We start from the raw sequence: 27,807 nt of genomic DNA on the forward strand, positions 1-27,807 counted from the left end.
GGACCCGCGGGGGGCGCGGGGCCGGGACCGCGACCCCGCCCCCGGCCGGGGCTGGAAGCCCCCGAGCTCCGGGAGCCGGGCCAGGAGCCACCGCCCCCGCGGGGGGGGGAATGGGGGCTCGGCCGCCGCCTGCCCCGCCCCGCCCCGCCCGGTGCCGGTGCCGGTGGCGGTGGCGGTGCCGCAGCTCCATCTCCTGGCGGCGCGGCGGCCCCGCACCCGCCCGGCCGCTGCCGCCCCCGCGCCCCGCAGAAGCCGTGTGGCGGACACGCGTGGGTCCGGGGCTGGCGTTTATTCACCCCGAGCGCGGGCCCCGGGCCGCGGCCCTGCCCCGGCCGCTGCCGCCTGCCCGTCCCGGAGCCCACGGGCCCGGCTCCGGCGGCCGAGCTGGGCGCCCCCCCCCCGAGGCTGCCCGGCAGCGCCGCGGCCCCGCCGTCCTGCACCGGCCGCCGGGCCCCTCCGCCACGGCCCCCCCCGGCCGGCGGCTGGGCCGGGCGCCGCTGCGGCCCCTCCCGGTCGTGCCGCGGCCCCACCGCGTCTGCGGCCGGCCGGAGGCCTCGCCTCCCTCCCCGGCTGGAGAGGGGGCAGGGAAGAGGGCGCTGGCCCCGGGCTGTGCTCCTGTCGGTGGCGCCCTGCGCCCTCACAGCCTCTCCTGCTCCGAGATGCGGCTCTCCTTGCCGTCCTCCTGGGCCACAGGCTGGCCCCCGAGCAGAGTCTCCTGCACTGGGAAGATGTCCTCCCCGTCCTCCTTGGGCTCCTGTCTCTCCATATCCCGGGGCACCCTGGCCTCGACCTGCACGGGCGCAGAGCAGGGGTCAGGGGCAGGCCGTCGCACCCCGTCTGCAGCCATCCACAGGCTCCTGCCACGCTCCCACCTCCACCAGGGCCTCACCCTGTGCTTGGTGCCGCACCCCTGGGGGGCCCATCCCGGCGGGGCAGCCGTAGGACAGCCCCCACCCCTCCCAGCCCCTGCTCTGCAGCTCTGCAGCTCCGCTGCTGGCACAGCCCGGCCGTGCCAGAGGGACCCCAACCTGCTCCAGAGGCTGACTCACCTGCTTCGGCACGCGTCGCCTCAGGTCTGGAGGGAAAGAGGAAGAGAAGGCAGCGGTCAGGGAGTGCTCCCAGGCTGCAAGCCCTGCGTTGAGCTCTGGGCTCAGAGCCAGGCCGGTGCTGCTGTAGCACGGGTCCTGCAGCTCGCAGTGCCAGCCCGGAGGGGCCGGGTGCCGCGGAGGGGCCCGGCTCTGGCCCTGTCCTCTGGCAGCCGGCCCGGCTCGGGCTGCGGCAGCACAAATGTGCCTGCGGGCAGGGCACTGCCGGGCTCCAGCAGATGGTGCCCACTGCCCGGCAGCACACGAGGCTCGGGGCAGCCACGCTTTGGTGCCGTCCCCAGAAGGGCCGCCCCAGAATCAGCAGAGCTGCCGACATCCTCCCCACCTTGGCCCAGCCTCTCCGGCCGAGGCTCCGAGGCCCCAGTCCCAGCTCCTCACCTGCGTGGACCAGGCAGTAGATGCAGATGCCCACGAGACAGGTGACGACCGCGGCCGTGATGGGGATCAGCACAGACAGCGAGGAGCGCCTGCTGAACTCTGCCAGGGGAGATGGGATCAGCGGGGTGCCACCAGCGCTCAGCCACACGGGGCTCCCCCGAGGCCCCCACCTACTGCCCGCGGCCACGGCAGGAGGTCCCTGCTCCGCACGGGTCCAGCCTGCGGCACCAGGCACTTACCACAGATCACATCCGAAGTGTTTGTCCCTTTCTCCTTCAGCACGAGCCCCTTTTCCTCACAGCTGCAGGCAAGAATGAGACATCACCTCAGCAGGAGCCTGGGTATGCAGAGCCCCCGAGGAGGTGCACGGAAAGCAGCAGGCGGTCAGCCTGCTGGGCTCGAGGGGTGGTGGCTGGGGGCCCACCCGGCACTGGGGCCCATGCTGTGGGATGGGGATGCCAGGCTCCTAGCACGATCCTGCTCCAGGGTCCTGGACAGGACCAGAGGGAGTGTAGATTTGGGACCTGCACTGACAGAGAGACCCTGGGACTTGGGCACTTCAGCTGTTGCAGAGCAGCTCAGAGATGGCTTGATGACAGGCTACAAGTGGCTCCATGGGGAGGTAATTTCTGGCCGCAGATATAAGCAAAGTGAAATCCAATGGCTGGCAACTGAAGTGAGACTAATTCAGTCCAGAAGTAAGGCTCACGTTTCTAGCAGGGAGTGCAAGTAACCCTCGAGCAGCTTTCTACAGACGGGCGAGCTGCCAGCCCATAGCATCCTCAAACCCCAGCTCCCCTGCAGGAAGGGCAGGCGCCTCGGCCAGTAGCCACAGCCAAGGAGCGTGCTGGGAGGCAGAGCCTGTGCAGGGCTGGTGGGACCCCATGGCCCTTGTTCCTGGCTCTGCAGTGCAGAAGGCAGCGCGGACACCCCTGGACGGGCTGACGCTCTGTGCACGCACCGAGGGATGGTCACAAGTGCCTGGATACCTGCCTCCAAATGGGCCACGCCACCCCCAGCCTCACTGCACTCACTGCTCTGCTCCCCTCACTCCTGCTCTATGCCATCCCAACGCTGCGTCCCTCAGAGACTCCCAGCGTTTGGTCCACAGGTCCCCTCCAGAGGCTGGCAGCAGGGGACATGCCAACAGGGACGTGGCACAGCCAGGTATGGGATGGGCATAGGATGTGGTCAGCACTCAGACCTTGTCCAGGGGTAGCACGGCTCGGTTTTGGAAGAGACGTTGGAGAAGGTGCCTTCTGGACAGGGCTCGCAGGGGGACGACGTCCGAGCCACGGCCTTGGCTGGAAAGGAACAGAGGTTGCAGGAAGTTTTGGAACAGAGCAGCCTCTCCCGTGGCGATACCGCCGGGCACAGCAGCAGCGCAGCTCCCCTGAAGCTCTGCTGGGAGCCCCGTGCCAGGGAAGCACCCCGTGCTTGGGAGGACCTGAGGCCGATGCTGGCAGTACATCGGTCCCCAGGGGGAGGGCGGGAGCTTCTGAGTCTCACCTGCCACAAACCCAAAGCCCTGCTTGCAGGGCTGGTTCTCCACGCAGGTCTGGCAGCTGATGTCTGAGCAGTGCATGCCGGCCTGGCACTGGCACACCGTGTTGTGCGTCGCGTTTCCCTGCGTCTTCACAATGAGGCCGGTGTCTGGGCAAAGGGGCAAGGTGAGGCACCAGACAGGTGAGCCCGGGCAGACACCAGCCCCTGCAGCACCACATGCTGGGGCCAGTGTGAGCACGGAGCACTTACTGTCTTCACAGATGTCATGGGGGGTGCAGTGCCGCTCCTTGGTCCAGCTCTGCTGATAGTGTCCACTCTCACAGCGGATGCAGACAGAGTCTTCTGTGGCATTGCATTCAGAGACCAGCTTTTCCCCTGCAAGTGAGGTAGGGGCAAGTAAGTGCTGGTGAGGCAGAGGCAAGGGAGCTTTCCCCCTGCATGCAGCAGCTCTGCCAGCAGGATACAGCAGCGCTGGATGCTGTGGATGCCAGGGCCGCTGCGGCACATTTGTTCAATTGCTGGATGCTGCTCCGGCAGCCAGGGCTGCAGGGGCCAGCCCAGGGCTGGGCAGGAGGTGCTGGGGGCTGCAGCAGGAGACTGGGGCAGGCGTTCACTGCCTCCAGCACGCCAGGGACTGGAAGCCAATCTGGCCATGCCAGCAGGAGTAGCTGTCCCTGCAAGCTGCCTGTGCCATGGGATCCTGCGGCTGCAGAAGCTCAGGCTGTGCAAGGGAGCCCCTGCAGACTTGGTGAGGTGCGGGGGGTCTCAGGGAACCCACGAGGTCCCCAGCTGCTCCAGCACTAGGTGACAGCGGGAGGTGAGCCTGTTGGCACTGCTGGCGGGGGGGGGCTCACTTGAAGCAAGCGGGGCTGGCTCCGGCCGTGGCCATGCAGTTGGCTCTGGCACAGCTGGGCCTCAGGGGCCCAGGAAGGGGAAGGCATCTCCATACCTGGCTGACAGCGGTTGCAGCACTTGCCCTTGTGCTCATACTGCTTATCAGAGCATCTTATGGCGTCACCGGGCCCCCAGCACTGGAAGAGATGAGACTTGTGAAATGACACTGCTCCGCCACGCTCCTGCACGGCCACGGCTGCTGGCATGCGTGTGCCAACTCACGTGCTCACCCACGCCCTGAGGTGAGGTCTTCCCTGCACCACGCTTCCCATGCCTGCACTAACCACAGACCACAGCAGAGCCGCCCGCGCTGCCTGGTGCTACCAGTACTCTCTTTGAAGTGGGATGGCAGCAACTCTGGCAGGGTGGCCCCACGTTTCCCCGGATTTTCTACCAGGCTGCACATCACCTTGGGCCCCTGCCACTGCCCACAGCGCTGCAGCGCTGGCCAGGGGGAGCAGCGTCAACTCAGACACCCAACCCAGCGGAGCCCGGCCAACCTGGTGGGGAAGGAAGCAGGGAGCTGTCCTTGTCCTGGGGGCTCGGATCTCAAGCCAGTCCAGGGGTAGGAGGACACCTGTGTCATCGTCCCTCGTGAGGCGCGAGCCCAGCACTGCGCACCTCTGGCAGAGTGGCTGCGCCTGGTGAGTCTGCCAGGCCCGGGGAGAGGGATGGAAGCCCAGCAGGGCCCTGGAGCAAGAAGGCTGCGAGGACTCGTAGTGAAGGAGGGCTGGGAGCCAGGCCTGCAGCAGCCCCGTGTACTGCAGACCCCTCGTGGGGTCCCGCGGGCAGCCCTGGTGCCACGGTGCAGCTCTGCCCGAGGAGCAGCGGGACACCGGAGCTCTGGTGTCGGGACGCCTGACACTCCAGAGGGGAACTGACCCTGCCACCGTGCGTTTGTGACTTCGGGCAGGAAAGGGAACTGAAAGAGGTGCTCATACGCCCGGCCCTGCCTCTGCTCACACCGCCCAGCCCCCCGGGGCCCGTTCCGTGCTCCGAGCCCACGAGACCCCGCGCCCAGGGCCCGCGGCCGGGCTGCAGCCCCCGGCCGAGCCAGCGGTGCTCGGCTCTGCCCCAGCCCCGCCGGCAGAGAGCGGAGCTGAGCCGGGGGGATCCGCGGGCGGGGACCTGCCTGCCCGGCCCGGCCCGGCCCTCTCCCCCTCCCCAAACTCACGGCCGCGCCCCAGACGCGGGTGATGGGGGTCCCTGGGCAAAGGGAGGCGAACGGCCGCGGGAAGGCGCGGATAAAGCCGAGCCCTCGCGGGGAATTCCCAGCCGCAGGAATGAGGAACGGCGAAGCTCCGCGCCCGGCAGCCAGGCCCGGGGCGCCCGGCCAGGGCCTCTCCCCCGCAGCCTTCCCGGCACGGGGCTGGGCGATGGCCCCGGGCCCGCTCCCGTCGGGGCCGCAGCGCCGCCGCGGGGCCCGGGCGCGCCCCGCGGGGCCGGAGCGGAGCGGAGCGGCCGGACAGGACCGGGCGCCGCGCCCCCCCGGAGAGCCTCGCCGCCGCCGGGCAGCGCGGGGACCCCGGTGCCGGCCCCGCTGCGGGCCCCGCGGCAGCGAGCGGCCCGGCCCCGGCCGCGCTCCCCGGCGCCGCGGGACGCCGCACTTACAGCCAGCAGCAGCGCGCAGAGCAGCCCCAGCAGCCCGCGCCGCCCCATGGCCCGAGCCGAGCCGAGCCGAGCCGAGCCGAGCCGCGCCGCCCCGTGCTGTCCCGTCCCGTGCCGTGCCGTGCCGTGCCGTGCCGTGCCGTGCCGTGCCGGGCCGTGCCGTGCCGTGGCGCCCCGTCCCGAGCCGAGCCGGGCGGCGGGGCAGCCCGTATTAACGCCTCGGCCCGTTTCCGCCCAGGAAGGGGCCGCAGGGGCCGCCCATCCTGCAGTCACCGGGCACACGCTCCCGCCGCCGACTCCCCGCGCCCCCGGGGACTTCCCCGGGCCGCGGAGCGTGGGCAGCCCGGGGCCGAGGGCAGCGCCGTGGGGGGGCGGCCGCGGGGACGGGCCCGGGGGCCCGGCGGAAGCCCCCCGGCACCGCGCTGCGGGCCCGGCCCCGGCCCTACGGGCGCCAGCCCCGCGGTCCCGGGGCAGCCGTGCCCAGCGCCCCGGCTGCGTGGCGGGGCGGGCCGGGGGGAGCTGGGGCAGCTCAGCGCGAGGCACCGCTGGCCGGTGTGGACCACCGGAGCCTGTCCCGCGGGACAGCAGCTCTGCCCCGCCACGGCACCCGGCCCCGTGGCGCCTAGCCCTGCCCGGGGTCCCGGCAGAGCCGCTGGGGCTCGGCCTCCCTGCGCGGTGGCTCCAGGCGAGCGTAACGCTGCAGCTGGCGGAGGGAAGCCTGCTCCTTGGCAGCTCCCTGCCAGCCCTGAGTTGCTGCCCGGCCTGCACCTTCCTGGGTGGACGGGGTGCAGGCCACGGGCAGGACTCAGCTGTGGGCCACGGCAATGGAAGTCTTTGTGCTGGCCCCAATAACTCATTTCTGAGGCAGAAGTTCAAGGTTTCACTTCATTTTCCCAAAGAAAGATAGTTCAGAGCTGTGGCCCTGGAGAGCCCCTCACTGTTCCCCCAAACTCCGGCGTCTGTGCGGAGTCCCCAGAAATACGTCAGCCAAAAAGGGGAAGAGGCGGAAGGCCTGCAGGGCCCAGCTGTGCCTCTGGCTGGCTGCGGCCTCCGGCTGCATTTCCCTGGGGTCCCCAGAGCAATCCCCGGGGAAGTTCCAGGCTCCTCTGCCCTTGGGAGACTTCCCCGTATCCAGCCTGTGGTGCGTGCCTGGAAGGGGGGGCTTTCAGCATCCCCCTGCGCCCAGGTCACAGAACGGCCCTGCTGCCCTGTCCCCTCCTGCAGCAGTGCCAGCCACCCAGCCACGGCCGCGTTGCCCCAGCCCCAGCTGGGAGTCCATCCAGCGCCGGCTGCGCGTGCAGCGGGGCTCAGGCTGCCCCAGTGCCGCCGCTCCTCATGGGCACTGTTGCCGGTGCCCCGTGAGCCAGCGGTGCCCGCTGTGCCGCTGCCCACCCGCAGCCCCTCGGGGCTCCTGCTCCTGCCGCCTGGCGGGGGGCTGTGTGCCGGGGCAGCTGCGGGGGCCGCGTGCTCTGGATTCCCCCCCTGCCGTCATTTCCCAAAACTGATTCGCTTGAGAGCACGAATGGTCCCAGGGGGGCCTTGAGAGCAGAGACAGAGCGGCAACGGCGCGGGAGGGGATTTCTGGGCTCGGGACTCGCCCGGGAAGTCCCCCGCAAGGCCCTGAGCGCTCGGCACGCCGGGACAGGCCTGCGGGCAGCCCCGGCTCAGCGCCCCGGCACCGGTGCCCCGTGCGCCGGCGGGGACACGGCACCGGCCGCCGAGCGGCAGCCCCTGGCCGCGGGGCCGGCGGCAGCTCCCGGGGCACCGGGGTCGGGACGCGCCGCGCTCCGGCCCGGCGAGGCCTCGGGGCGGGCAGGCGGCGGCTCCCGGCAGCGCAGGGCCGTGACAGCCGGGCCCTCGCGCGAGGCGCTGCCGCTCGCCCCACGGACCGGCGGGGCGGCTGCGGAGGGCGGGCGGTCACCGCCGGGAGCCCTCAGCGCGGCGCCGCCCCGCGCCCGGCCAGGGGGGACCGGGACGGCCGGGGACGGCCGTGGACGGGCCCTGCCCCGCCCGGCCCGGCCCGGCCCTGCCGGCGCCCCCCCGCGGCCCGGCCGGGCCGCGCTCCGCCGGACTACCAGTCCCAGCGTGCCTCGCGGGGGGGCCGCGGCGCGTGCCGGGAGCCGGGCGAGGCGGGCGGCGGGCCCCCGCGCGGCAGGCATGGCGGCGGGCGGCACGTCGGCACGCGCCCCGTGCCGTAAAGCGCGAGGCGGCGCCCTTCCGGCCGGTCCCCTCGGCGCGCTTTGCGACGGCGCCGTGCGGCAGCGGCGGTTGGCGCCTTTGTCCTGGCGGGCGGCGGCCTGAGGCGGCGCGGGCCCGGCGCGGCGGTGAGTGCGCGGCCGGGAGGCGGCCCCGCAGCGCCGGGGGGCGCGGGGCGGGCGGGGGCGGCCTCGCGGCGGCCTGGCGGCGGCGCCCCCCCCCCCCCCCCCGCGCGGTGCCGGGGCGCGGCGGGGCCGGGGCCGTGCGGGGCCGCGGGGCCGTTCCCCGGCAGCGGAGCGGCGGCGGCCCGGCGCCGTGCGCTCGGGGCGGCGGCGGGGGAGACGGGCCCGGGGCCCGCGCCTCCTCGGGGCCCTCCAGAGCGGGGTGAGGGCGCTCGCCCCGCGGGGCCGGTGCCGAGAGCGGCGTCCCGCAGCCCCGCCCGGCCGGCCGGGAGGCGACGCCCGCCGTTCCCAGCCGCGGTCGCCTTCTGCGGAGCCTTCGCGGGTTGCTTTGGGCCGTGCCCGGGGACCCGCTGCGGATCCCTGAGCGAAGGCTCCCTTGCACCACATAGCCAGCCACGTCCCGCTTCCGAAGCGGCAGCGCTGTCGGTAAGGGACGCTGTTCTTAACGCCAGGGTTTTTAAAACAAAGCGGCTTTAATTAACCTCCCCAGGGCTTACTGGCGCCCGAGCTGACGTGAGCCGTCCCGTTGTGGTGACTTGCGAGGCCTGGTGCCCGGTGCCTGCGCTGAGGTACGAGCACCTCGCTGCTGCTCGGGGTGTAGGCGGCCTCCTTGGTTGCGTCTGTAGAAGGAGCCCTAGTGGGGAAGTTTTCCCCATTTACCTGGTGTTGCAGGCCCACGTCTGGAACAACATCTGTCTCTTCTGGTCTTATAATTGCTAAATGGTCCTTAACTGCGTAATCTACCAAGTGGCAAACGGTCAGAGGCACAGAGTGCTTATGTGGGAAAGCTTTCTGCTAGCTCAGCGTGGGTTAGTGCTTGGGATTTACCACTTTGTTTTGGAAGTGACCTGCAGGTGGAGAAACAGTTATTCTTGGTTTTTTGGTATAGAAGGGCCGTGCATCCCCTCCCCGCAGCCACCCCCTGCCATTCCCAAGCTCAAGAAAGAGAAAAGAGAATTTGTTCTGGCTTCTTATAATGGGAGCAAAATGTCCCGCCAGCTGCGGTTGCGGCCGTGTTGGCAGCTGCTGGCGTGTGCGCGACGTCCCGAGGCCGTGCAGGTCGGGCGCCGAGCCCCTGCCCCGGGCAGCGCTCTGAGCCGCTGGGCATGGCCCCGACCTCCCGACCCGACCCGGGCGCAGTCGGAGCCAGGTGCCTGCTGCCATGTTCTATAGCTACTTTTCCGCTTTGGGAGAATTTTGAAAACTTGTTTTCCTTCAGCTGAGAACTCAAGCTGTGATAGTAGAAGTGAAGTCTACAACATCTGTAAAGCAAAATGGGACAGGACTTGGTACTTCAGGTGGGGAAGGTAAAACTGCACGTGCAGGGGAAACAACTTATAGGAGGACTGAGGCAAATAAGATACAAGAACTGACTTTTTCCTTTGTTCTTGGAGTGTGTGTTTTTTTTTGTTTTTTTTTTGTTTTCTCCCTGCTCTAGCAGTTCGGTTCATTATAAAAAAAAAAAAACTGGACTGGGAGGCATTCTCTGCCTCCCTTCTCAGCAGGGTTTTCTAAAAGTGGACAAATAATACAAGCGTAAAGATAGTTGACCTTAAATCAGTTTTATGCCTCAGATCTGGGAGTAAGCTTACTTCTCATGCCAATTAAGAGTTGTAGAAGTACCTTAGTGAAATCATTTTGTGCTTCTTGGTGTCTGACTTGTTTATTTAGATGCTGCTTTGAAATTATAGTGAACGCAGTTTACTGTTAGGGGTGTGTGTTGGCTGTAGGCAGCTCTTGATGGACAGTAGAAGTTTCTGTTGATATATTCAACTTCACCAGCTTTTCTTTATGCGTTTCTTACCTACAGAAAATTCCATCCTGTATTTCTGTAGTCAGATGTTTAGGAAGGATGACAACTTTATTCTTCAAATAGTTTTCAACTTTGAAAATTTCAGTGCTTTTCACTTTTTTTGAAGTGTTATGTAATGGTGACTTTTACAAGAGAAAGTGTGAATCCTGGATCAGTTCTGGTTCTGCTTGGGTTGATAGGTTCTGTTTTGGTGTTTTGAGGTTTTTGTTTTGTGTGCTAAAGTTCTTCGGGTGACTTTGTGTAATGAACGCTGCTGACTGTTCCTGCAGCAGTGCTGCGTTTACGTTGGGTGGTTAAATTCCAGCTGTGGACCCGCCTTCGGGGGAGTTGGCATCGTGGTGGGGACAAGGATGGGCTGTTCAGTAGCGATGTGAATGAGAAACTGCTTTCTGGGCTGGGCAAGCTAAGGTTTCACACGCAGTAAAGAGATCCAAGTGTGGTCACTTAAGCACATTTTAAAATACTTTGCGATGTCTCATTCGAAGCCTATACAGAAATATTTGGATCCTGTTATGCAATGTTGAGATGAGTGTTTCCTTTCTGCTTATTAAAATATTGCATAAATTTCAGCTCTTCTTACCAGTGAACTGAAGAATTAGATATGACAACAATGGGGGTACTGCAAAGCTAAAGTTAAGATGTTTCAGCAGAGTCTGGGTTTTATTGGTATTTTAGTTTGGAGTTAAACCATTAAAACACATCTGCAAAATAGATTAGGCTTACTCCATTCCAGTATTATGGGAAGATCAACCAAAATGCTGCGGTATACGTTTTTGCCAGACTTCCATGTCCCTTGTATTAAGATTTCTCTGGAGCGAAGCTTGCGTCAAACCGACCCAGTTGGCTTCTAGTCTGCAAAGCTGTTAAGTTTAATCTTGTTCCAGTTTAATTTTAATGTCATGGATTGAAATTATATGCGTGGCCATTTCTCTTTTTTGCGAAGAGTTGGATTTGGAACGAAAGCAAAATGGCTCGAGGACGCAAGAGCAATAGCATCAAACAGAGCGACTTCACTAACAGCACCAATCCGCAGGATTTAGAGAGAAGACTTTTTGTCGGCAATTTGCCCACAGACCACATGACTCGTGAAGAAATGGAAGAGATATTTTCAAAATATGGCAAAATCAGGGGTTAGTATTTTATCTTATGCCTTTTTGTGGCTGGGAATTCAGTCAGAAATATAACTTTCATGCTTGTCAAATGCTGTTTGATGGTGATGAGAGGAGTGACTTAATGTTTCCCCTAAAAAGTGACCTTTAATGATAATTTTCTCTGCCTGCATTTTTCTGAACAAGTAATTCCCTCAATGCAGCTGTACCCTAGTGTGTGTATATGAGCTATGCTTTATTTTTTGGGGTTGCAGTGTGATGTTATATGAAGCAAATCTGTTCTTTCAAGTGACTTCGTAGTCTCTTAATGAAGTCTCGGTCACTTCGTGGGTTGTTTTTTGGTCACTGCCTTGTCAGAAGGAAGTTGATCTGTTTTGTGGTGTTGTCTAAGAAATGCATCTCAGAGTTCTTCAGCTCTGCATTTCAATCCCAGTAGACCCGGATTTCCCACAAAACTTGCCGAGGTGTTTCTGGGTAGTGCCCTTTGCTTGCTCCATCTGGTGGGGTGACATGGCCTGGGTGCGGGATCGTGCAGTCCCTTACTTGTAACTGGTCTTGCCCTGCTGTTAACTTTTCCAGCCCTCAGCATGTACCATGGCTATGGGTTCGTGCAGTATGACCGTCTAGAAGATGTCCAGGCCGCTCTGGACGGTGAGAAGGGTCGCCTTTATAAAGGGTATAGATTAGGTAAGGAAAACTGATCCCTGCTCTTCTACTGACCTTAGCATGCGTTTTGGTAGAAAGAGTGCTTTTGTTCTAAAGCTCTCTGGAAAATTCGCTGTGTGGAACTTGCCTGGCATTAGTCTAAAGTCGCTTTGACCAGGTATGTATTTTCCTTCCGAGTTACCTGCCCTAAGTGCCGTGTGGTTCATCCGGAGTGTTGTCTCTTGCTACCTAGGTCTTGCTCTGAACTTATTTTTGTGTTAGTGTTTGAACAGATCTATAACCTTATGTAAGGAACTGTTGAGCACGTAAGCCCTGAAAAGTATTGATTGAAACTTCACGCGCTTAGTTTTAAAAACAGTTGTAAACCAGTACTGGGCTTCATCTTGGCAGGTTCAGAGGAATTGGCCACAGAACTTAGTGTCCCGTTAGATAAGTAAATTTAACTTGGATTGTCTTGCACGTGGGGAAATCAATCTGTAAGTAGCCATAAAAATACAAGGTGCTTTAAAAAGGCCATTTTCATAAAGGTGAAAATAATTCTGCTAAATATGCTGGGAGCAATCTTAAACAGAAATGAATGGTGGGAAGTCTAAGAATAATCTACTAAGTGCAAGTAAAACGTTACTTCCAAAGCAAGCCTGCGCTAATTTAAAGAAAAACTGTTTGATTTAGGAAGGAGTGAAAGGAGCGGTAAATAGCAAAATGGAGAAGTACCAAATACAAGCCTGAAGGTGGAGATGGTGGCAAATAGGGAGGACAGAAGGCTACAAGGAGAAATTATGGCCAGCACTGTCAGAGTCTAGAAGTTTAAAAAGGAGCAGCTGCATCTGTCTCACATACTAACGTGTAATTATTTGGAAATTATAACTCTAATTGGAGAAGACCCCCTAGTCTTCAGGTAATCTTTCTTCCCTCTCTTTTTGAAGAGTTGAAAGATGTTGCTTTTCATATCAGTAGCAAGCTTAAAAAAATAATAAAACCAGCAGCTACCAAAACCAGACCTCTCAAAAAATTAAATCAACATCTGTGAGATTCACTGAGACCTCCCTTGGCTGTTAATGTTGCTTTCCTTGGAAAACTGTGGAGTTTCGGGGGCCCTGGCGGAGCGCTGCAAGCTTACCAACTAGTTGAGCAGAGCGGAGCCCGGCGTCAGCCCTGGCAGCAAATAGACTGCATGCGTGTCCTGCCAAGTGCCAGGTGAAAGAATAATCCCAGTCAAAGTAAACCTTGTCGCACTAACTTACAATACTGCAAGTTTTCTGGGTAAAAGCAGCAGTGTTGATGCAGAAGGCTTCTGTAAGACGTTTGATTAAGAAACTAGTACAATAAAAGCAGCGTAGTGTTATATGGGTTTAAAATGAATTTCAGTGCAGCATAGATGGAATTGCTCAGCGTTTTGAGTGGTGTTCTGGAAGAATTGGTTCCTGGCCAAACAGTGTTTTCATAAGAAACTTGAATAGAAAGCTCACTGTCATCTCTTAAAAAGAGGGAATATAATGGGGATGGAGTCACTGATGATCAAGTGACCCGAGCTTCTTCCTAAGCTGGATACAGGCAGAACTGAACGCCCAGCAAAGGCAAATCTGAAGATCTGCGCCTAGCAGGAGTGCTCTTGTCATCCTTAGCCATACAAAACAGATTTGTAGGTAGGGAGGTTTTAGTACCTGTGGGATTTTGCTGCTGGAGTACTGTGTTCAGTTCTGGTATGGCCAGTTCAGAAAGGATAATGCTAAATCGGAAAAGCCCCAGGAAAAATCTTAAGGGTTAAAGAGTTGAAGAGCAAGCCCTAGAAAAAGGCTCGTTGAGTGAGGTGTAATCTGGCGGGTATAGGTATGACAAGGCCATAAATGGAAATAGTTTTCTTTAACAGCAAAATAATTTATACTTGGAGTAATTCATTGGAGCTTTGGTGGTTTCTGTGCTCTGGAGACTTTTAGATGGGAATTGGATGTTTTGCCAAAAGATGAGCTCTAGTTCAATTCTGCTGCTTGACTTGAGATGGGAATGCAATTCAAGAAACTCTTGCCACCTGTGTTTATTCTGAAGGCTGCACTGTAAGGTTGCAGTGTCCCTGTCATCTCAAAGTCCTACAAGACAGAAGATTTTCATTTTCGCAGAAGTTGTTTTGTCAATGTTCAAGCAATCTGTAAATGCTGCTGGCATTAAATAAAAATGTTATTAAATCATTTTGTGCAAGAGAAGGATCCCTGTCAAAGGTGTCTTTGTCTCCTAGTAAAATATTTGTTCAGGTTTAAATGCTTCTTTTTAATTTGAAAGAAATGTATGGTATGGAGTGCAAAAATCACAATATAGGTTTCTGCAATGGCATCTTAAAGCAAAAATAAAAGTCTTAAACCCCAAAAGCAGATAGTGTCTTGCTTAAAGATAACATTTGAATTGAAAAATGTTCTTAGCTAAAAAATAAATGCAAGGAAAACAGTTACTTCAGTTATGCAGTGTAAGTATTGAATATACTGGCTAATAAGAGGGTAAAAGGCCTTGGGAGAGTTCAGTCTTGCGTTATACTAGTACATCCACAAATGCTTAAAAGCTTTCTTTATCTTTAATGAGTAAAGCTGTGTAGGGAATACATGTCCACCAAATTTAGTTTGTGATAGGAGACACTGCAACTGTATTTGATTCTGGAGAGACTGCTTTCTCGCCCTGTGAATGCCGTTACCCTGCATTCATACGCCGCGGTCAGATTGCACTTGCCCCTCTCCCTGTATGAAGAGAACGTGATACTTCTTGACTGGCAGCAGGGGCAAGAGTTAGAGCTAAACTCTTAACTCGAATTTTAATTTTGCATGTAATGAAGGATAGTTTGGGAAGCTACAGAAGGTATAGAAGTCAGCCTAAAGAACATTATATGGCATGCTTAACTACTTTTAAAGCTCCTGCAAGTGACCAGTATAAATAACTAATAAACTTTAATTGTTGATAGATCCTCAGGGAGCAGATAGGACCTAGGTTTGTTTTTTTTCATTTTCCTTAAAAGGTTTTCAGAGTAAAACACCTGAAATCATTTCTGTTTGTTCTTGCCCCCCTCTAGTACATTATTTCATCTTCAATCAGCTGTTACAGGAGGCTTTGTTTCTTCCCAGTAGAACAGTATTGGTCCTCACCAGTTTGGGGCAACTTCACGTTTTCTGGTTGAGGACAAGACTCTTTCTTCAGTTCTCTTCTTTGTATTTCACCTCATGGTGTTTTTCATGGAGATACTCAGAAGCCACCCAATTTTCAAATTTCTGATCTGTTGCATCTCTTTGCATCTCAACGCAGTGGTGTTCTGAGTGCACCATGTTGACTGCACAAGGAGCTTGTGCCTCAGGCTCCCTGGATCCCGTTTCCTCAGTGGTGGAGGCTGTACAGTTTAATGCTGCAGCGGTCCCTCGGAAGGCAATTGCATGTGCTGTGTGAGAACCCTTGAATTATTGTCACCAAGGGCAGCTGCATGCTCCATTGAACAAGACTGGCTGTGAATTTAAGGCTGTTGGCCAACAACTTCCTTTCTCAGAGGTTTTCAGACTCTGCTTTTTCTCCTAGAGTCCATGAGTTGCATTCTGCTCGCTCATAGACTGCAGAAGAAAGAGGTTCTTATGGAATGAAGAGTCTGGATGTAGGCCTGAAATAAAGTATTAAAACTTCACCCGAGCTGTCCACCCTATTTTGAAGTCAGAGAAATCCATGAAAACCTCATTGCATTGTACTATCTAAACTTAATAAAAAAAATTGTCAAAGTGACAGTGGCTCTCTGCTGAATGTATTTTCTTGCACCATCTGGTTGTTGTTGAGCTTAAGTTGCTTTCATTTGAATTGTGCTGATGATCTTTTTTTTGTTCCATAGCATTGAACAGATGGGTTGATTATTCTTTACAGATATTAATAAAGCAGCGGAAAGAAGAAATATGAATAAGGCTTCATCAAGGTCCAGTCCGGCACGAAGGTAAAGTACCTGGAAGCAGTGAGTTATACTAGGAAGGGCAGGCTTTTAGGGCGTGAGCCCAGCTGCCTGTGCTAAATGTCTGTGTCTCTTCCCTACTGCCACCTCCCCAGTCAAACGGAGATACTCAAGTGAGACAATCGGGATGCGACTGCTCCACCTGTAAGAGCCCTTCTGGCGCTGACACCTCAGGAGGCACGAGGGAAGCCTCGTGCTTGCTGCTGTTACTACAACTAAGTGTTACGTTTTGTGGCGCAAGTTGTAAGAGACTTGTGAGGAAGAATCAGCTTGGTGTTTGTTCCTGACTCAAGTATCAGAGAAGCCAAGGCATGTAGAGCTATTGCCAAGGGGCTGTAGGGGTCAGTGCAGACGACTTCAGGATCTTGCCTCTTCTGATGTCAAAAACTTGCAGTCCTGAAATGAAGCTGGAAAAGTGCACATTAGCAAAGCACAAGGCAGCGTGTATCTGTATTGCACTGCCCCATCTGCATGCGTACGTGCATTTTCAGTACGTGGAACGAGTCTGCTCTGCAGTTACACCCAGCGGTGTGTGTCTGCCTGCTTCTCCGGGCTCCCCACCCCTTGGTAGGCGCAGCGGGTGCAGCTCCTGCACGCCCTCTGCATGTGAAGTCGCAAGCGAGTGGAGAAGACACGAGTTGTCCTGCCACAGGAAGACGACTGCCGTTTCCTTTCAGTGGTGTCGCTGGGGAGCGCACCAAGACGTGCTGTGGTTACCATGTGCTGTAAGGCCTGCGTTTTCTGCACTTACACTGTAAAGCTCTGCACACAAAGGAGTGTGACATGTCGGACTTGAAAGTAATCAAGCTCTCACATGACGTGTGCTCTATTAATTTGACCTGTTAAATTACCAAAAAATGGGAAAAAAGTGCAACTTGCAAGACATCTACTGCCAAAATACAGAGAATGAGTATCTGCAATCCTTGGTACTTTGTATATACTGCGTTTATCCTGCACAGGGCCAAATGCATTTGCAGAGAGCAGTGCATAGGCAGCAGGCCCAGGAAATGCTTCAGGCACGTGTCTGGGGGTTCATGTCACGGATGCAGCAAGGCTTGGGCCTGGGCAGTGCCAGGCGTGCTTGGTGCTGGCATGGGGACCCCAAGAGTGCTGCGCACACGTGAGCAGCAGGCACTGATGCCACGCCTTTGGCCTCGGTGGCACTGCAGGTGTACGATGCTGAAGGCGCTGGGTAGCGCTGCAGGTATGAGAAGCAGACACCGGTGCCACGAACCTTGGGCCTCAGACCACATTGCAAGGGACATGCGGCTGGCACCAGTGCTGTGGGCACTGGGATCTGTGATCCTGCATGCTCACAAGAGCCTGTGCCCCTAAGGAGCACTGGAGGCATGCGAGCCCTGGGACCGGACCACCACCACGGCTGCCGAAGGCGCGGGTGCACTGCCACAGGCACAGGACTCAGCTGGCACTGTGGACACCGTGGCCATCCCATGTGGCTGGCACCAGGTCCCGAGCAGCAGCACAGGCAGCAATGAGGCTGTGGGTGCCGAGTGGCGGGCAAGGCAGCGGATGCTGGGCTCCGGACCGTGCTGCAGGTGCGTGAACAGCAGCTGCCGATGCCAGGGTGTGGAGTCCTAAGCCCTGCTGCGGGCCCAGGAAGCAGCGCTGAGTCCCAAGCAGATGCAGGCAGCGGTGCTGGCACTGCAGGAGTCGGACCACAGACCACAGGGGTGGAGGGACAGAGGCAGGAGGCTGCTGTGCCCTCATGCTGCTGCCTGGGCGGGCAGTCATGCAGGTGCGAGAGCAGAGGAGGCCCGGTGCCACGTCTGTAGTTGTGTTGCACTTGTGCGTTGCTCTTTCTGGATCAATTTGTCTCTACAGATAATGTGGCCTGTTCTGGTCACCCCCACCCCAGCTGGAATAAATGTCATATTGCAAAACAATTACTCTGCATCTGGCTGTTTTGCTGTATAGTCTCACAGCTACAGAAAGGTCAGGTACTCAGTATTCATCATAGCAAACGAGGAGTTTCCCCTGAGCTTCTGCCATCATTCACTGCAGGCTGGGGGGAGGAAGGGGTAGGGGAAGACAATGTGCATCTCTCCTGGGCTGTGGTTCTGAACAGATCGCAAACATCAAGCTGGTCTGTGTGCCCAAGAGACTGAGGGAGTATCCAGTTGTGGGTGAGCACAGTGCTTCTGTAACAAGAGGAGGCTATATATAATCTTGGTGGCACCGCTGTAGGTTGTCCCAAGATCCGTTTTCTATCTGGAATAGAGAATGCCAGCGATCCTCTGTTTCCCCCAGAACAGCTGGGTGTCCAAGGCACCAAAGTCCATGCATGGGCTCTGCTTCTCACTGCTGTCTGTTCTACCTCTTAGTGAAACTTGGGTGCATCTTGCAGCTTGTTGATCCTGCTGTTCTCTCCAAGTGACTACAAAGTGAATGCACTGTAGTGGAAACGGAATTAAATTGTGCTTATCTTTCATAAGCTAGATTAGTCTGATAGAAAGCTTTTTATTTACAAAACTTGACAGAGGTGAAAAGATACAAAAAAATATTTTCTTATAGTTGCCAGTATCATGGGGAAAGAACATTCCAAGCATATGAAGCTCAGTAGTTCCCTTGCAAGATTTTTCTGGTTTGGCTTAGACTGCAGTGAAAGTTATGTTTTCTTTGGAAAACAAAATATGACCTGGAAAAAACTACTGTTTTGGAAAAGATGAAGACTGGAACGTTGCTCTCTTGACTCTGAAGACAGCGTGGTACAAAGTCTGAATGAGATGGATCATTCAGATGTGACAATCCTGTTCCTGCTGATGGTGCAGTGCTGGTTGGGTTTGGTACCCTTTTAATGTGGGGCCCCATAAACATAAGACTGACTTTCTACAGGAGCTGTCCCTTCACTGTCAGGACACGGCGGTAGCTTTCTGCTAACAGCACAAAACCAACCACAACATGGAGCCTACTGTGTCTCTGGTCTCAACAAGCTCTTTTTTAATCATATGCCAGTAGCATCCTATTTCAGGTATTCTGTCATCGACTTGTGAATTTAATAGATCCCTTGAATGCTCCTAGCTATCCCATATTTGTGGCTATTAGGCTACAGCACCTTGAATTCTCTCAAGGAATGTGCAAGTTAACGTTTGATTGATGATCCATGGCTGACATCAGAGGTCAGAGGCCTTGAAATGATGGTTTCTGAGGTGCCTGTTCGCTCCTCCCACAGGTGCCCTACAGTTTTAGTGATGCTCCAGTAAGGAGCTTTCTGTGACTCTTTTGGCTACAATAAACATTGTAACTAAGAAGATTCTCCAAATATGTTTGTTTTGACGAATACGTTCTGGGGCAATTCTTGTTATGGGGTAGGAGGGAGGCTTCAGCTGCTGAGAGAAGGGTCGCTTTGGCACTTCAGGTAAGAGATCTGGGGGTAACCACACTTGTGTTATTAGCAGTCTAATGGAATTTCCCTCGTGTTTTCTTCAGAGAGCCATATGCCTACGGGGATGGCCGAGATACCAGACGTGATCGCTCCCCTCTTCGGGGGAGCCCACGGAGAGATCCCAGAGATGGCAGGGATGGTAGAAACGGACGAGATTCCAGAGATGCTCGAGACATTCGAGCTAGAGACATGCGTGATGCTAGAGACCACAGGGACCCACGGGACCTGCGAGACCTTCGAGACCCCCGGGATATCAGGGATCCAAGAGACTTACGGGACCCTCGTGATGTTAGAGACTTTCGTGACCCACGGGAGCCGCTGTATGATCGATACAGGGACCCACGGGATATGAGGAATCCACGAGACATGAGAGATCCACGTGATGCGAGGGATCCGCGGGATATGAGAGACCCTCGGGACCCTCTGTACAGGTAACTTTCACAGGGCTCTATTTGATGACATGATTTTATGGCATTCTTGCCTCTATGGTTATGCTGGTTTGAGTGGCGCCAGTTGTCCTCTAGCTGAGGACAGTTGGGTGCCTGCTTTGGGTCTTGAGGGGAACAGTTGGGTTCTTCAGTAATGAAACTCGAGGAAGGTCTGTATGTGATGCACTGGCAAAAGTTATTGTCTGAGATGATGTTGGAGCATGGGAACTATTGCTTCTGTAAATGTTGCAGACGAGATGAAACTTATGACCGTTATCTTCGCCTTGAAGACTACTATCGGCGGAAGGATGACTCTTATTATGACCGTTACAAAGAGCATTTTGATAGAGCGCCGGTGAATTCAGAAGGTTAGTGCCTTTGAGACCAATGTTTAATAGGCAGATCCACATCCTCTCTCTGGGAGGACGTAGATGTCTGTGGTGCTGATGGACAGGCACATCCACAGTGCGTTGCCTTCTGTGACACTGGATGGTTTGGAGACAGCCCAGCCATACGCACCTCTTTGTTCCAAGCAGATCCAAAGAGCATTATTTGTTCTGTCTTTCTGTGGCTTGGTTTCAGACCGTCTCAAGCGTGAAGAGCGACGGCGAGAGGAGCTTTACCGTCAGTACTACGAGGAAATCAAGAGACGTTTTGATGCAGAGAGACCTGTGGATTGTTCTGTGATAGTGGTGAATAAACAGACAAAGTAAGAAAGTAGTTATGACCACCGTTTGCTACTGTGTGGAATAAGAAAATGGAATTAAGCTGAGTCCTGCCTTGGGGCTATTTGTCTTACAGATTCCCTTGAGAGTGGCTTTAGAGCCCTCAGAAAGCCTATGTGGCTATTCTGGAAATACTGACTGGTTCATCAGATGTAGAAACACTGTTGTATCTTAGGCTTTACTTGTATTCCGTTGTCAGCTATCAACACACCTTGTCCTGAACTTTATCTACATGCTCTTCATGTCAGCCTACTGTCATGACAGTTTATAGTGGCCTGTACTTGTTATTTTGGGGTTGAATAATATGGAACTTATTAACGCGTGCTAATCAGCAGATAGCACAGGGACATTGTCGATGTTGAGTCATGGGGGCGTCCCTTTCAGGGCTCATGTCAGATTGAAAGGAGCTGAAATTTGTCCGCTTCAGCTCCTTTCAGTCAGCAGTTATCTGACTTAGATTACTAAGTCAGACACCATTCAATACAATGTGCAAGAAATATAAAATCACTGCTGAAAGTAGTCGTGAACGGTATCAAAAGCATGTGTAACAAGGAAAATCTCACATGGCAGTCTGAACGTTTACTGAGGTGTCCCCACTCGGTGTGCCTTTTTATTGCGGTAAATGTGAGGTCATTTATCTGGAAGCAAAAACGCAGGCCATGACTGTAGAAACATGCACTTCTTTTTGGAATGTAGGGACTGAAAGCAATTGTAGGAGTCAAGTGGATTTCTATCAAAAATGCTGGTATGTCTATAGTTTGGAGAACAGGCAGTGCCTCTGTGTTGGGAACAGGGAGGTATGCCTGTGCGTGCTGTAAGGGGAGCAGTGCTGTAATGAAGGCACCAGTCTGATGTCTATACCTCTACAAATATATATATTGAAGAATAGAAAAGATGTAGATGACCACAGATCTGGTTTGGGGTCTGAGGAAAATGTTTGTCAAGGGGAAATTTAAAGCTCTCTTTAATTCTTCTGAAGGAAAAAAAAATGAAGAGTTGCATTTATTTAACTTTGCTATACCTGTGAGGCAGAAAGAGAGCTGCTGCTTGCCTGATCTGGTGACAGGAGGCAGAGCAGGAAATCAGCGTTGGAAACAAGGGAAATGGTGAAACTAGAAATACCTTTTTGAGGTTTACTTTTAAAGGGGCTGATTACCTATTGGAATAAATCTCCAAAGGGAATTTTAGATTCTTTATCCCTTTGTGACTAAAAGTCTTTGGGAGATACAGAGCACAAATTATTGTACCTGACACAGAGAATTTTGTGCTGTGTTTTGTGCAGAAGGATCATCTTAGGTTCCTAAGGATCTTTTTGGTGTGTAACAACCACAAACCTTAAGAGCCCGGAGCATGTGGTAAATCTTGGATGTTGAAATATTCTTGTCACCTACTATAGGCCTATTAAAAGATGATTCATGAATGACTTAGATATATGATCAGTGTAACTTAGAAAACCTTAAAAAGGCATTTGGGGGCAGAGGAACAGTTTTGGTCACCTTTGCAGTGTTCACCTCCAAAGGTGATAACCTGAACCTCCTTCACAAGCTGCAAGTGCGCATAGATTAAATTTCTCAGAATACATATGCAGCCAGTATTGCAGTTTTGGCCCTGTGTATTGTAAGCTTAATAAAAGATTTGGAAACTTTAAGCTCAACCATATAAGCTATTGTTTGTGGGAAGTCTGCAGGGCAGCAGATACAGGAAAAGTGGATTCGTAGATGCTGTGTTAATATTGGGTTAGAACAGATCACAGCTAATAGAAGAAAAGAGCAAGACAAAATGTGTTTGGAACTCAAGGGAATGTATGGATAGTTAATTCTCTGAAAATTAATCTTCAGGTTCAAACGTTGACCTGTGCTACAGTGACTTAGGGTAAAGTGCACTTGAACAGTTAAGACACTAAACATGGCACGAGTAACTAACTGTCTTCTGGAGGTTAGCTGCTCTGCTGCGTGCTTGTTAGATCTCTTCAGGAATAAATTGCCTCATTTACTGAGTTCAATTTAAATGCATTTATATGTAAGCAGTTTTATGATAGTATAAATCCTTTTGCAGACACTTTCTCAGCTAAACTGAGGCTTGATTTATAATCTGTCTCAGTTAAACTGAAATGACTGATTTAGTTCAAAATAAGGGTGGGATCTAGGCTTTTACATTACAATATTGAGATTGCTTTAATACTGTCCTGCTAAACATTATGAAGTTAGGTAAGCCATCAGGAAATTGAATCTGAGACGGAGAGGGTGAATGTGCTAGAGTTTGTTTCTGTATGTGACTGACTTGTAAAACTCTGCTGGCTTTGCTTTGTGTTAGGGAGTACGCGGAGTCAGTGGGGCGGAAGGTGCGGGATCTGGGCATGGTAGTGGACCTGATCTTCCTCAACACAGAGATGTCACTGACGCAAGCCCTGGACGATGTGAGCAGAGGAGGGTCTCCTTTTGCCATTGTCATCACCCAGCAGCATCAAGTTCACCGTTCTTGCACTGTTAACATCATGTTTGGCACCCCACAAGGTACTGAGGTCTTAGTAGGCTGCGTAGCTATGTGGTCACTCTGAACTGCACGAAGAACTGCTCTAAAACATTTTTTCTTGAGCAGTTCCACACAAGATGATGTTCATCCATGCTGCGTTCTAAGGAGTTACTAACAGCTTGATGGCAAGTGATACTTGTGACTACCATTATTTACAAGTTTCTGTAATAACTTATTTGTCCCTTGCCAAAAGGACTATCTTATTTCTGCCAGGAGAGAATCTCTGCTGCATTTTAGGGAGTCATGAACTCCAGCTCTAGAAAAGACACTGCTGCCTTGATAGGTTTCTGAGTAATACCAGTGTAGCCTCAGTTTACCACTTAACCCTTTTCCCAAAGAGAAAGTGCTTGGAATGTGAGAAATCACAAGACAGCTTTCATAAGCAGATGAGACTTAAGGAAAACACAACAGGGATAGCTTACTCTGTCAAGGTAAAGATCTGACTGTGAAACTGGAGGGAGTTATAAAAAGGTACAACTATGAAGTGATTGAGTGTACACGCCCCATATTTTTACCGCTATTTATGCTTGTCACATAATTTTCTGTCTCAGGGTATGACTTGGTTGTTGTGAGCACGCAACTGGGCATTTGTATTAACAAACATCTTGTCAGAAGGTGATTTTGGAAAGTCGGGCTTTTGCTATGATCATAAACCTGCTCATGTGCTGGTTACAGAAGTGGGTTTTGGACCGCAGTTGAGCTTTCAACAGTTATTCCTCCCTTGTTATGTTCTCAAGTAACGTTTTGTCAGGTTCATCTGAGAGGATAAACATCTGAATGCACATTCACCATTTTTTGTTGCTTACTGACTGAAGAAGCCTGGTTTCTTTTAACATCTGATCCAGATGTGGGGAGGTTCTGTCATTTTCTGCAGAAAGACATCTCAAGCACACTTTCAGTGGCCTTTCTACTGCCTTGGTTTTAAATCTTAACTCCTGTGGTTTAATACCTGTCCCACTGCCAAAGCTTCTCCTCTTCTTCACTGGATTTAGCTGTGTATCAGATCTGATAAGAACCCCAGCCATTAACTCATTCACAGCTCTTTCTAGATATTTAATATTTTGTACTTGAACTGCATATGGTCACCTTTCCATTCCTGTTAGTTTTAGGGAACTCTTTCACAACTTGTGCAAAGCATAATGTGAAAGTGAACCTCAGAGCTTTAGGCATTTTTGTGGAAGATAAAGGACTTCTCTTTTAATCTCTCTGCTTAAATCTGTCTTCAGGGGAACATTTGTGTGTGTGCTTTTTGAAGTGGAAATAATGACCTCAAAAACTTTAAAAGGCAAATAAAAGAGTTGAAACTGATCGTTATTCGATGTGTTATGGAAGAACATTATTGCTGTTTACTGTCCCAGAGTTGAAAACAGAAGTAGCAGTGTGAAATTCAGCCAATTCTTCTTTCCTCCCTATCTCCTGCATACACTCACACTACATTAAGATGTTGACAGTACAAAACCAAAAAACATTCTCATCAGTGTCCTGCTCTGGGAACGTCTATCAGCCTAGAGGGTGCAATTCTGGGGCCTGTCGAAGGGTTCCACAGTAGAACAGCTGGAACTGTCTCCTCTCAGAGCATGGAGAAGTTGTGTGAAAGGCAGAGGGACCCGCTTTCTCTTTATTTGGATGAGAGGCCAGAAAGACTGGTGTGGTACCTTCTCAGAGCCCTCAGCTGTGGAAAGAAGGGTTGGCCTTGCTGGGTGATAGCCTTGAACCTTCTTTTGGCTTAAGAAATTGAACTCTTGCTGTGTGCCTAGAGAGCTTTCCAGGTCTATGCTTGCAGTCCCTAAGAGGTGCCTGCCTGCTGAATGAGAAATGCTGCTGTGAGTGAGACAAGGTACCTCCTTTTAATGCCTTTGGTTTTCTTAAAGTGTTTCTTTTCCTTGTGCAGAACACCGCAACATGCCACAAGCTGATGCCATGGTGCTGGTGGCAAGGAATTACGAGCGCTACAAAACAGAGTCACGGGAGAAGGAGCGTGAAGAAATTGCGCGGCAGGCTGCCAAGATGGCAGATGAGGCTGTTCTGCAAGAGCGAGAGCGCCCACCCCCTGTGGAGGAGGGGGCCAGAGGGGGTCACCCTCCGGGGATTCAGACTCTCTTGAACCTTCTGGCAGACAATCGCTATCTGACTGCTGAGGAGACTGATAAAGTAATCAATTACTTGAGAGACCGGAAAGAAAGGTTACTTAGGGGAAGCACTGATTCTCTGCAGGGTAAGTTTTTTCAACCCTAGACGACACTATTAATTGTATGGTTAGTGGGTTCTCTGGGCTGGGACAGCACAACAATACCGGCATTACAGAGGGGTCCTAGTGTAGTCACATTTTCACACAGTGATGTATTTTACGGAGATGGACATGTATTCAGGAGTCCTGAGACTATTCTGGTATTTCATGTGACAGACCTTTTATATTGGATTCTCTCAGGGAAACCACAATGCTGCCATAACTGATTGGCTGCTACACAAAGGGCAACGATTTTGTTGAGTGGTTTGGGTCCCCCAGAGCTATGCAGCCCTCATGTTTAGAGGGGTGGGTATTCACTGAGACTTGTGTCTTTGGTAGCTATCTCACTAGTTTCCTTTAGGTGCCCCTTCAAGGGCATTTGGAGAGCTTTAACTTTTTCTTTTGTTTCCCAGCACCTATGTCAAGACAGTCTCTGGGAGCACCTTCAGCATCATCTCTGGGCAGTCAGTCCAGCCTTCCAAGCGCTCAGGCTCATCAGGGTTCACAGCCTCTGGTCTCTGCTCCTTCTGTTCCAGTGTCCTCTGCTAATCCTCAGCAGGAGCTTCAGGCAAAAATCCTCAGTCTCTTCAACAGTGGGGCAGCAGCAGCTGCTGTAGCAAACAGCAGTTCTGCAACCTCTGCGGGCACATCGGGTGGCACGCCGAGTCAGAACTTCGCTAGCATGGCCAGCGGTCAGGCCCGATCAGCACAGATGAGTGCTGGAAATTTAAACCAGGCTCAGCAGAGATTGCAGACTCCAAGCACACAGCTTCCTGCTCTCCAAGGCCCTTCGAGAAATGCAGGTCCAAGACCTGGAGCTCCTCCGCCAGCTCAGGCACTCTATGGCCAGCACCAGAATCGCCTCCCTGCCCCTGGCAGCGTGCCTGCTCAAAGGCCAGTATCGTCTGGTATCAACTTTGACAACCCTAGTGTACAGAAAGCCTTGGACACCCTTATCCAGAGTGGTCCTGCACTCTCCCACCTCGTGAGCCAAACAGTGGCTCAGGGGCGAGCAGGGTCCTCTGCCCAGCAACCCATGGGTTCCTACCAGCGACACTATTAAAGCTGAGCAGTCAAGCCCTTTCCCCTTCCCTTTGCCATTCCATACTTATAGCTGTTTAAAAAGTCTCCTGTTCTTGACATGGGACAAATGCCCCTGGATATGCATGTCCTCTCCACTTTGGTGAGAGTGTACTCCCAGTGGCATTGCTGCTGAGTATTGCTAGTGCTGCCCTTCCTCACTTTGGTCTGGATAGCAGTGTTCGGAGAAGTATATTTTATTTTCTCAGTGGCAGAATATGCTGAGAGCCACTGTGGGTAATTGATTGTTCTGTCTAAGCACAGAAGCTGCTGCAATGACGGTCCTTCTGCTTTTTTCTCACTCCCATTAGCTGGTGCATCTTCACCACGCAGTGCAGTCTGGTCTCACCAAATGGTCTTAGCACAGTTTTGGGTCAGTGGTTTTGAGAAAATGAGATGGGACTGAACAGAGTGGTACCCTGACAGGGCCCTCTGGAGATGCATCTTTTTGGAAGGGGCACTATTTTTCTTTGGATTTCTTTTTTCAGGTTTTTTTTTTCAATGCCATATAAACCAGTCTGAGAGAGAAAATACAGTGGTAGCACTAGCAGCTGAATTCATGTAGCACGTGCTTGACCATAACTCCATAAGCCACGACAGTACCGTTCAGTGCTTCTGTAGCTGGGCTGTCCTGTCCTGGCGGAGTGAGGCTGACAAGTGCTCCTCACCTCACCCAGCGTATGGAAGATGGCAGTTTTGGTCCAAGCACAGTGGTGGATCGGAAACACAAGAGCTTCTGGGTGAGGCAGAGATTTCAAGTGGTCAGTTGATTTTCCTACACCCAAGCCAAGTCATCAATTTTAAGTTCAATATGTTAAATTTGGTATATAAATTTCCTTTTCTTACAATCTTGCTTCGGCACAGTTGGTTACTGTAGCCCAACAGCTCAGCCACACTGATGTGCTGCCGGACCTGTCTTGCAAATACCTGCAGCCAGTTATCAGGTGGTGAATGTGTGCTCTCAGAAACTTCATCTGTTAGTTGGTGTTTTGTCCATCTAATGTGGAGAGGCAGTGCCAACATGCAATACTATAATTTTATACATTTTTCAACACTTTGGTAGCTGCAGTGGACAGTTGAGTGGAAAATCGGGCAGTGATATTTCACCGTGTTTTTAACCAGTAACATAATTTGATACCAGAATACAAAACTTCTCTATTTTGTCCTCCCTTGCACAGTCTTTGTGGAGTCTGTAGGCTTCCTGCAGAACCAAAAGATAATAAGAAAGCAACGTTTTGGAGCAGAGGATTTTTTTTTGTCCTAGGTGGTTTGTGTTGTAGCATTTTTTTTTTCTTTCTGTGCTGTTAACAAAAGGACATTACTTTTTAATAAAAAGACAGGAAAAACATTTTGTTGCATTTTTGATGCCTAACAGCTTGCTTACTGCTGGAATACATTATTCCACTGCGTTTGCCATCACCCTCTTCTTCCAGGTAAGCTGCTTCAGACGCTGTCCAGCACTGGATGCAAAGTGGAAAGTGAACAAACCTTACCGTGCCTTTCTGTGAGAGTACTGTGGTCTGTCTCAGTTTATAATACTTTGGTACTTACTGTCACTCACTGGACTTGGACACCGTGGAACAGATCAGCCCGTGTGCTTGTTCAGGGACCAGCTCTTTGGGGCTCTGTGTGACGGGGGCCAATGTGCGAGGCCCAAAAGACGCTCTAGCAGCTGTGGCCTCCCTCAGCCCAGTGCCCAGGGGGCCCAGTGCTGGAGCTGCGCTTGCTGTTAATTGAACAGCTACTGCTTAAAGCTGAAGCTACCACTCCCTATGCATTTTAGCACCGGCCTCCCTTTGTGCTGCCCTTGTTAGACAACCTGCAATTAAATAGAAGTCTGTCTCTCTAGTTTCCTTCCTCTTCATCCGTTTCTCCCCTTCTGCAACCCAGAGGCTTCCATGAGCTTAAACATGGGAACAAAATCCCATTGTAGATGTGATTATTTTTTTTTTAATTTAGCATAGCTTTTGATACTTTCTCTGGCAGTATCCTT

General features: G+C 53.3%; 2 protein-coding genes across 6 annotated transcripts; one reads left to right on the top strand and one right to left on the bottom strand.

Moving 5' to 3' along the window:
• Window positions 1-224: 224 nt before the first annotated feature.
• Window positions 225-5,832, bottom strand: CD40 (CD40 molecule). The gene is made up of 9 exons (XM_080557813.1): window positions 5,496-5,832; window positions 3,940-4,021; window positions 3,240-3,365; window positions 2,994-3,137; window positions 2,689-2,788; window positions 1,724-1,785; window positions 1,485-1,583; window positions 1,050-1,075; window positions 225-790 (listed from the first exon to the last, which is right to left on the bottom strand). The coding sequence occupies exons 1-9, from the start codon at window positions 5,541-5,543 to the stop codon at window positions 638-640; spliced, it is 840 nt and encodes a 279-aa protein (XP_080413939.1). The 5' UTR covers window positions 5,544-5,832; the 3' UTR covers window positions 225-637.
• Window positions 5,833-7,626: 1,794 nt separating this feature from the next.
• Window positions 7,627-27,160, top strand: NCOA5 (nuclear receptor coactivator 5). 5 transcript variants are annotated; one of them, XM_080558589.1, is made up of 10 exons: window positions 7,627-7,816; window positions 10,627-10,813; window positions 11,372-11,479; window positions 15,338-15,404; window positions 18,867-19,253; window positions 19,503-19,618; window positions 19,833-19,959; window positions 22,289-22,488; window positions 24,399-24,722; window positions 25,148-27,160. In XM_080558589.1, the coding sequence occupies exons 2-10, from the start codon at window positions 10,651-10,653 to the stop codon at window positions 25,795-25,797; spliced, it is 2,142 nt and encodes a 713-aa protein (XP_080414715.1). In that variant the 5' UTR covers window positions 7,627-7,816; window positions 10,627-10,650; the 3' UTR covers window positions 25,798-27,160. The 5 variants fall into 5 exon arrangements, with proteins under 5 accessions (XP_080414715.1, XP_080414718.1, XP_080414716.1 ...); XM_080558591.1 differs by lacking the exon at window positions 7,627-7,816 and adding an exon at window positions 8,010-8,296; XM_080558590.1 differs by lacking the exon at window positions 11,372-11,479 and having other exon boundaries at window positions 7,631-7,816.
• Window positions 27,161-27,807: the final 647 nt, after the last annotated feature.

The sequence above is a fragment of the Anser brachyrhynchus genome (genome assembly GCF_964034855.1).
Source record: "Anser brachyrhynchus genome assembly, chromosome: 16".
Lineage (NCBI taxonomy): Eukaryota > Metazoa > Chordata > Aves > Anseriformes > Anatidae > Anser > Anser brachyrhynchus.

Bases quoted from the DNA above. Each gene is read 5' to 3' on its own strand.
- CD40 (XM_080557813.1), bottom strand. From the start codon at position 5,543: ATGGGGCGGCGCGGGCTGCTGGGGCTGCTCTGCGCGCTGCTGCTGGCT. The intron at 4,022-5,495 runs GTAAGTGCGGCG...CATCTCTTCCAG, and splicing joins TCTGCGCGCTGCTGCTGGCT to TGCTGGGGGCCCGGTGACGC. The intron at 2,789-2,993 runs GTGAGACTCAGA...GTTCCTTTCCAG, and splicing joins GGGCTTTGGGTTTGTGGCAG to CCAAGGCCGTGGCTCGGACG.
- NCOA5 (XM_080558589.1), top strand. From the start codon at position 10,651: ATGGCTCGAGGACGCAAGAGCAATAGCATCAAACAGAGCGACTTCACT. The intron at 15,405-18,866 runs GTAAAGTACCTG...TGTTTTCTTCAG, and splicing joins AGGTCCAGTCCGGCACGAAG to AGAGCCATATGCCTACGGGG. The intron at 24,723-25,147 runs GTAAGTTTTTTC...TTTGTTTCCCAG, and splicing joins AAGCACTGATTCTCTGCAGG to CACCTATGTCAAGACAGTCT.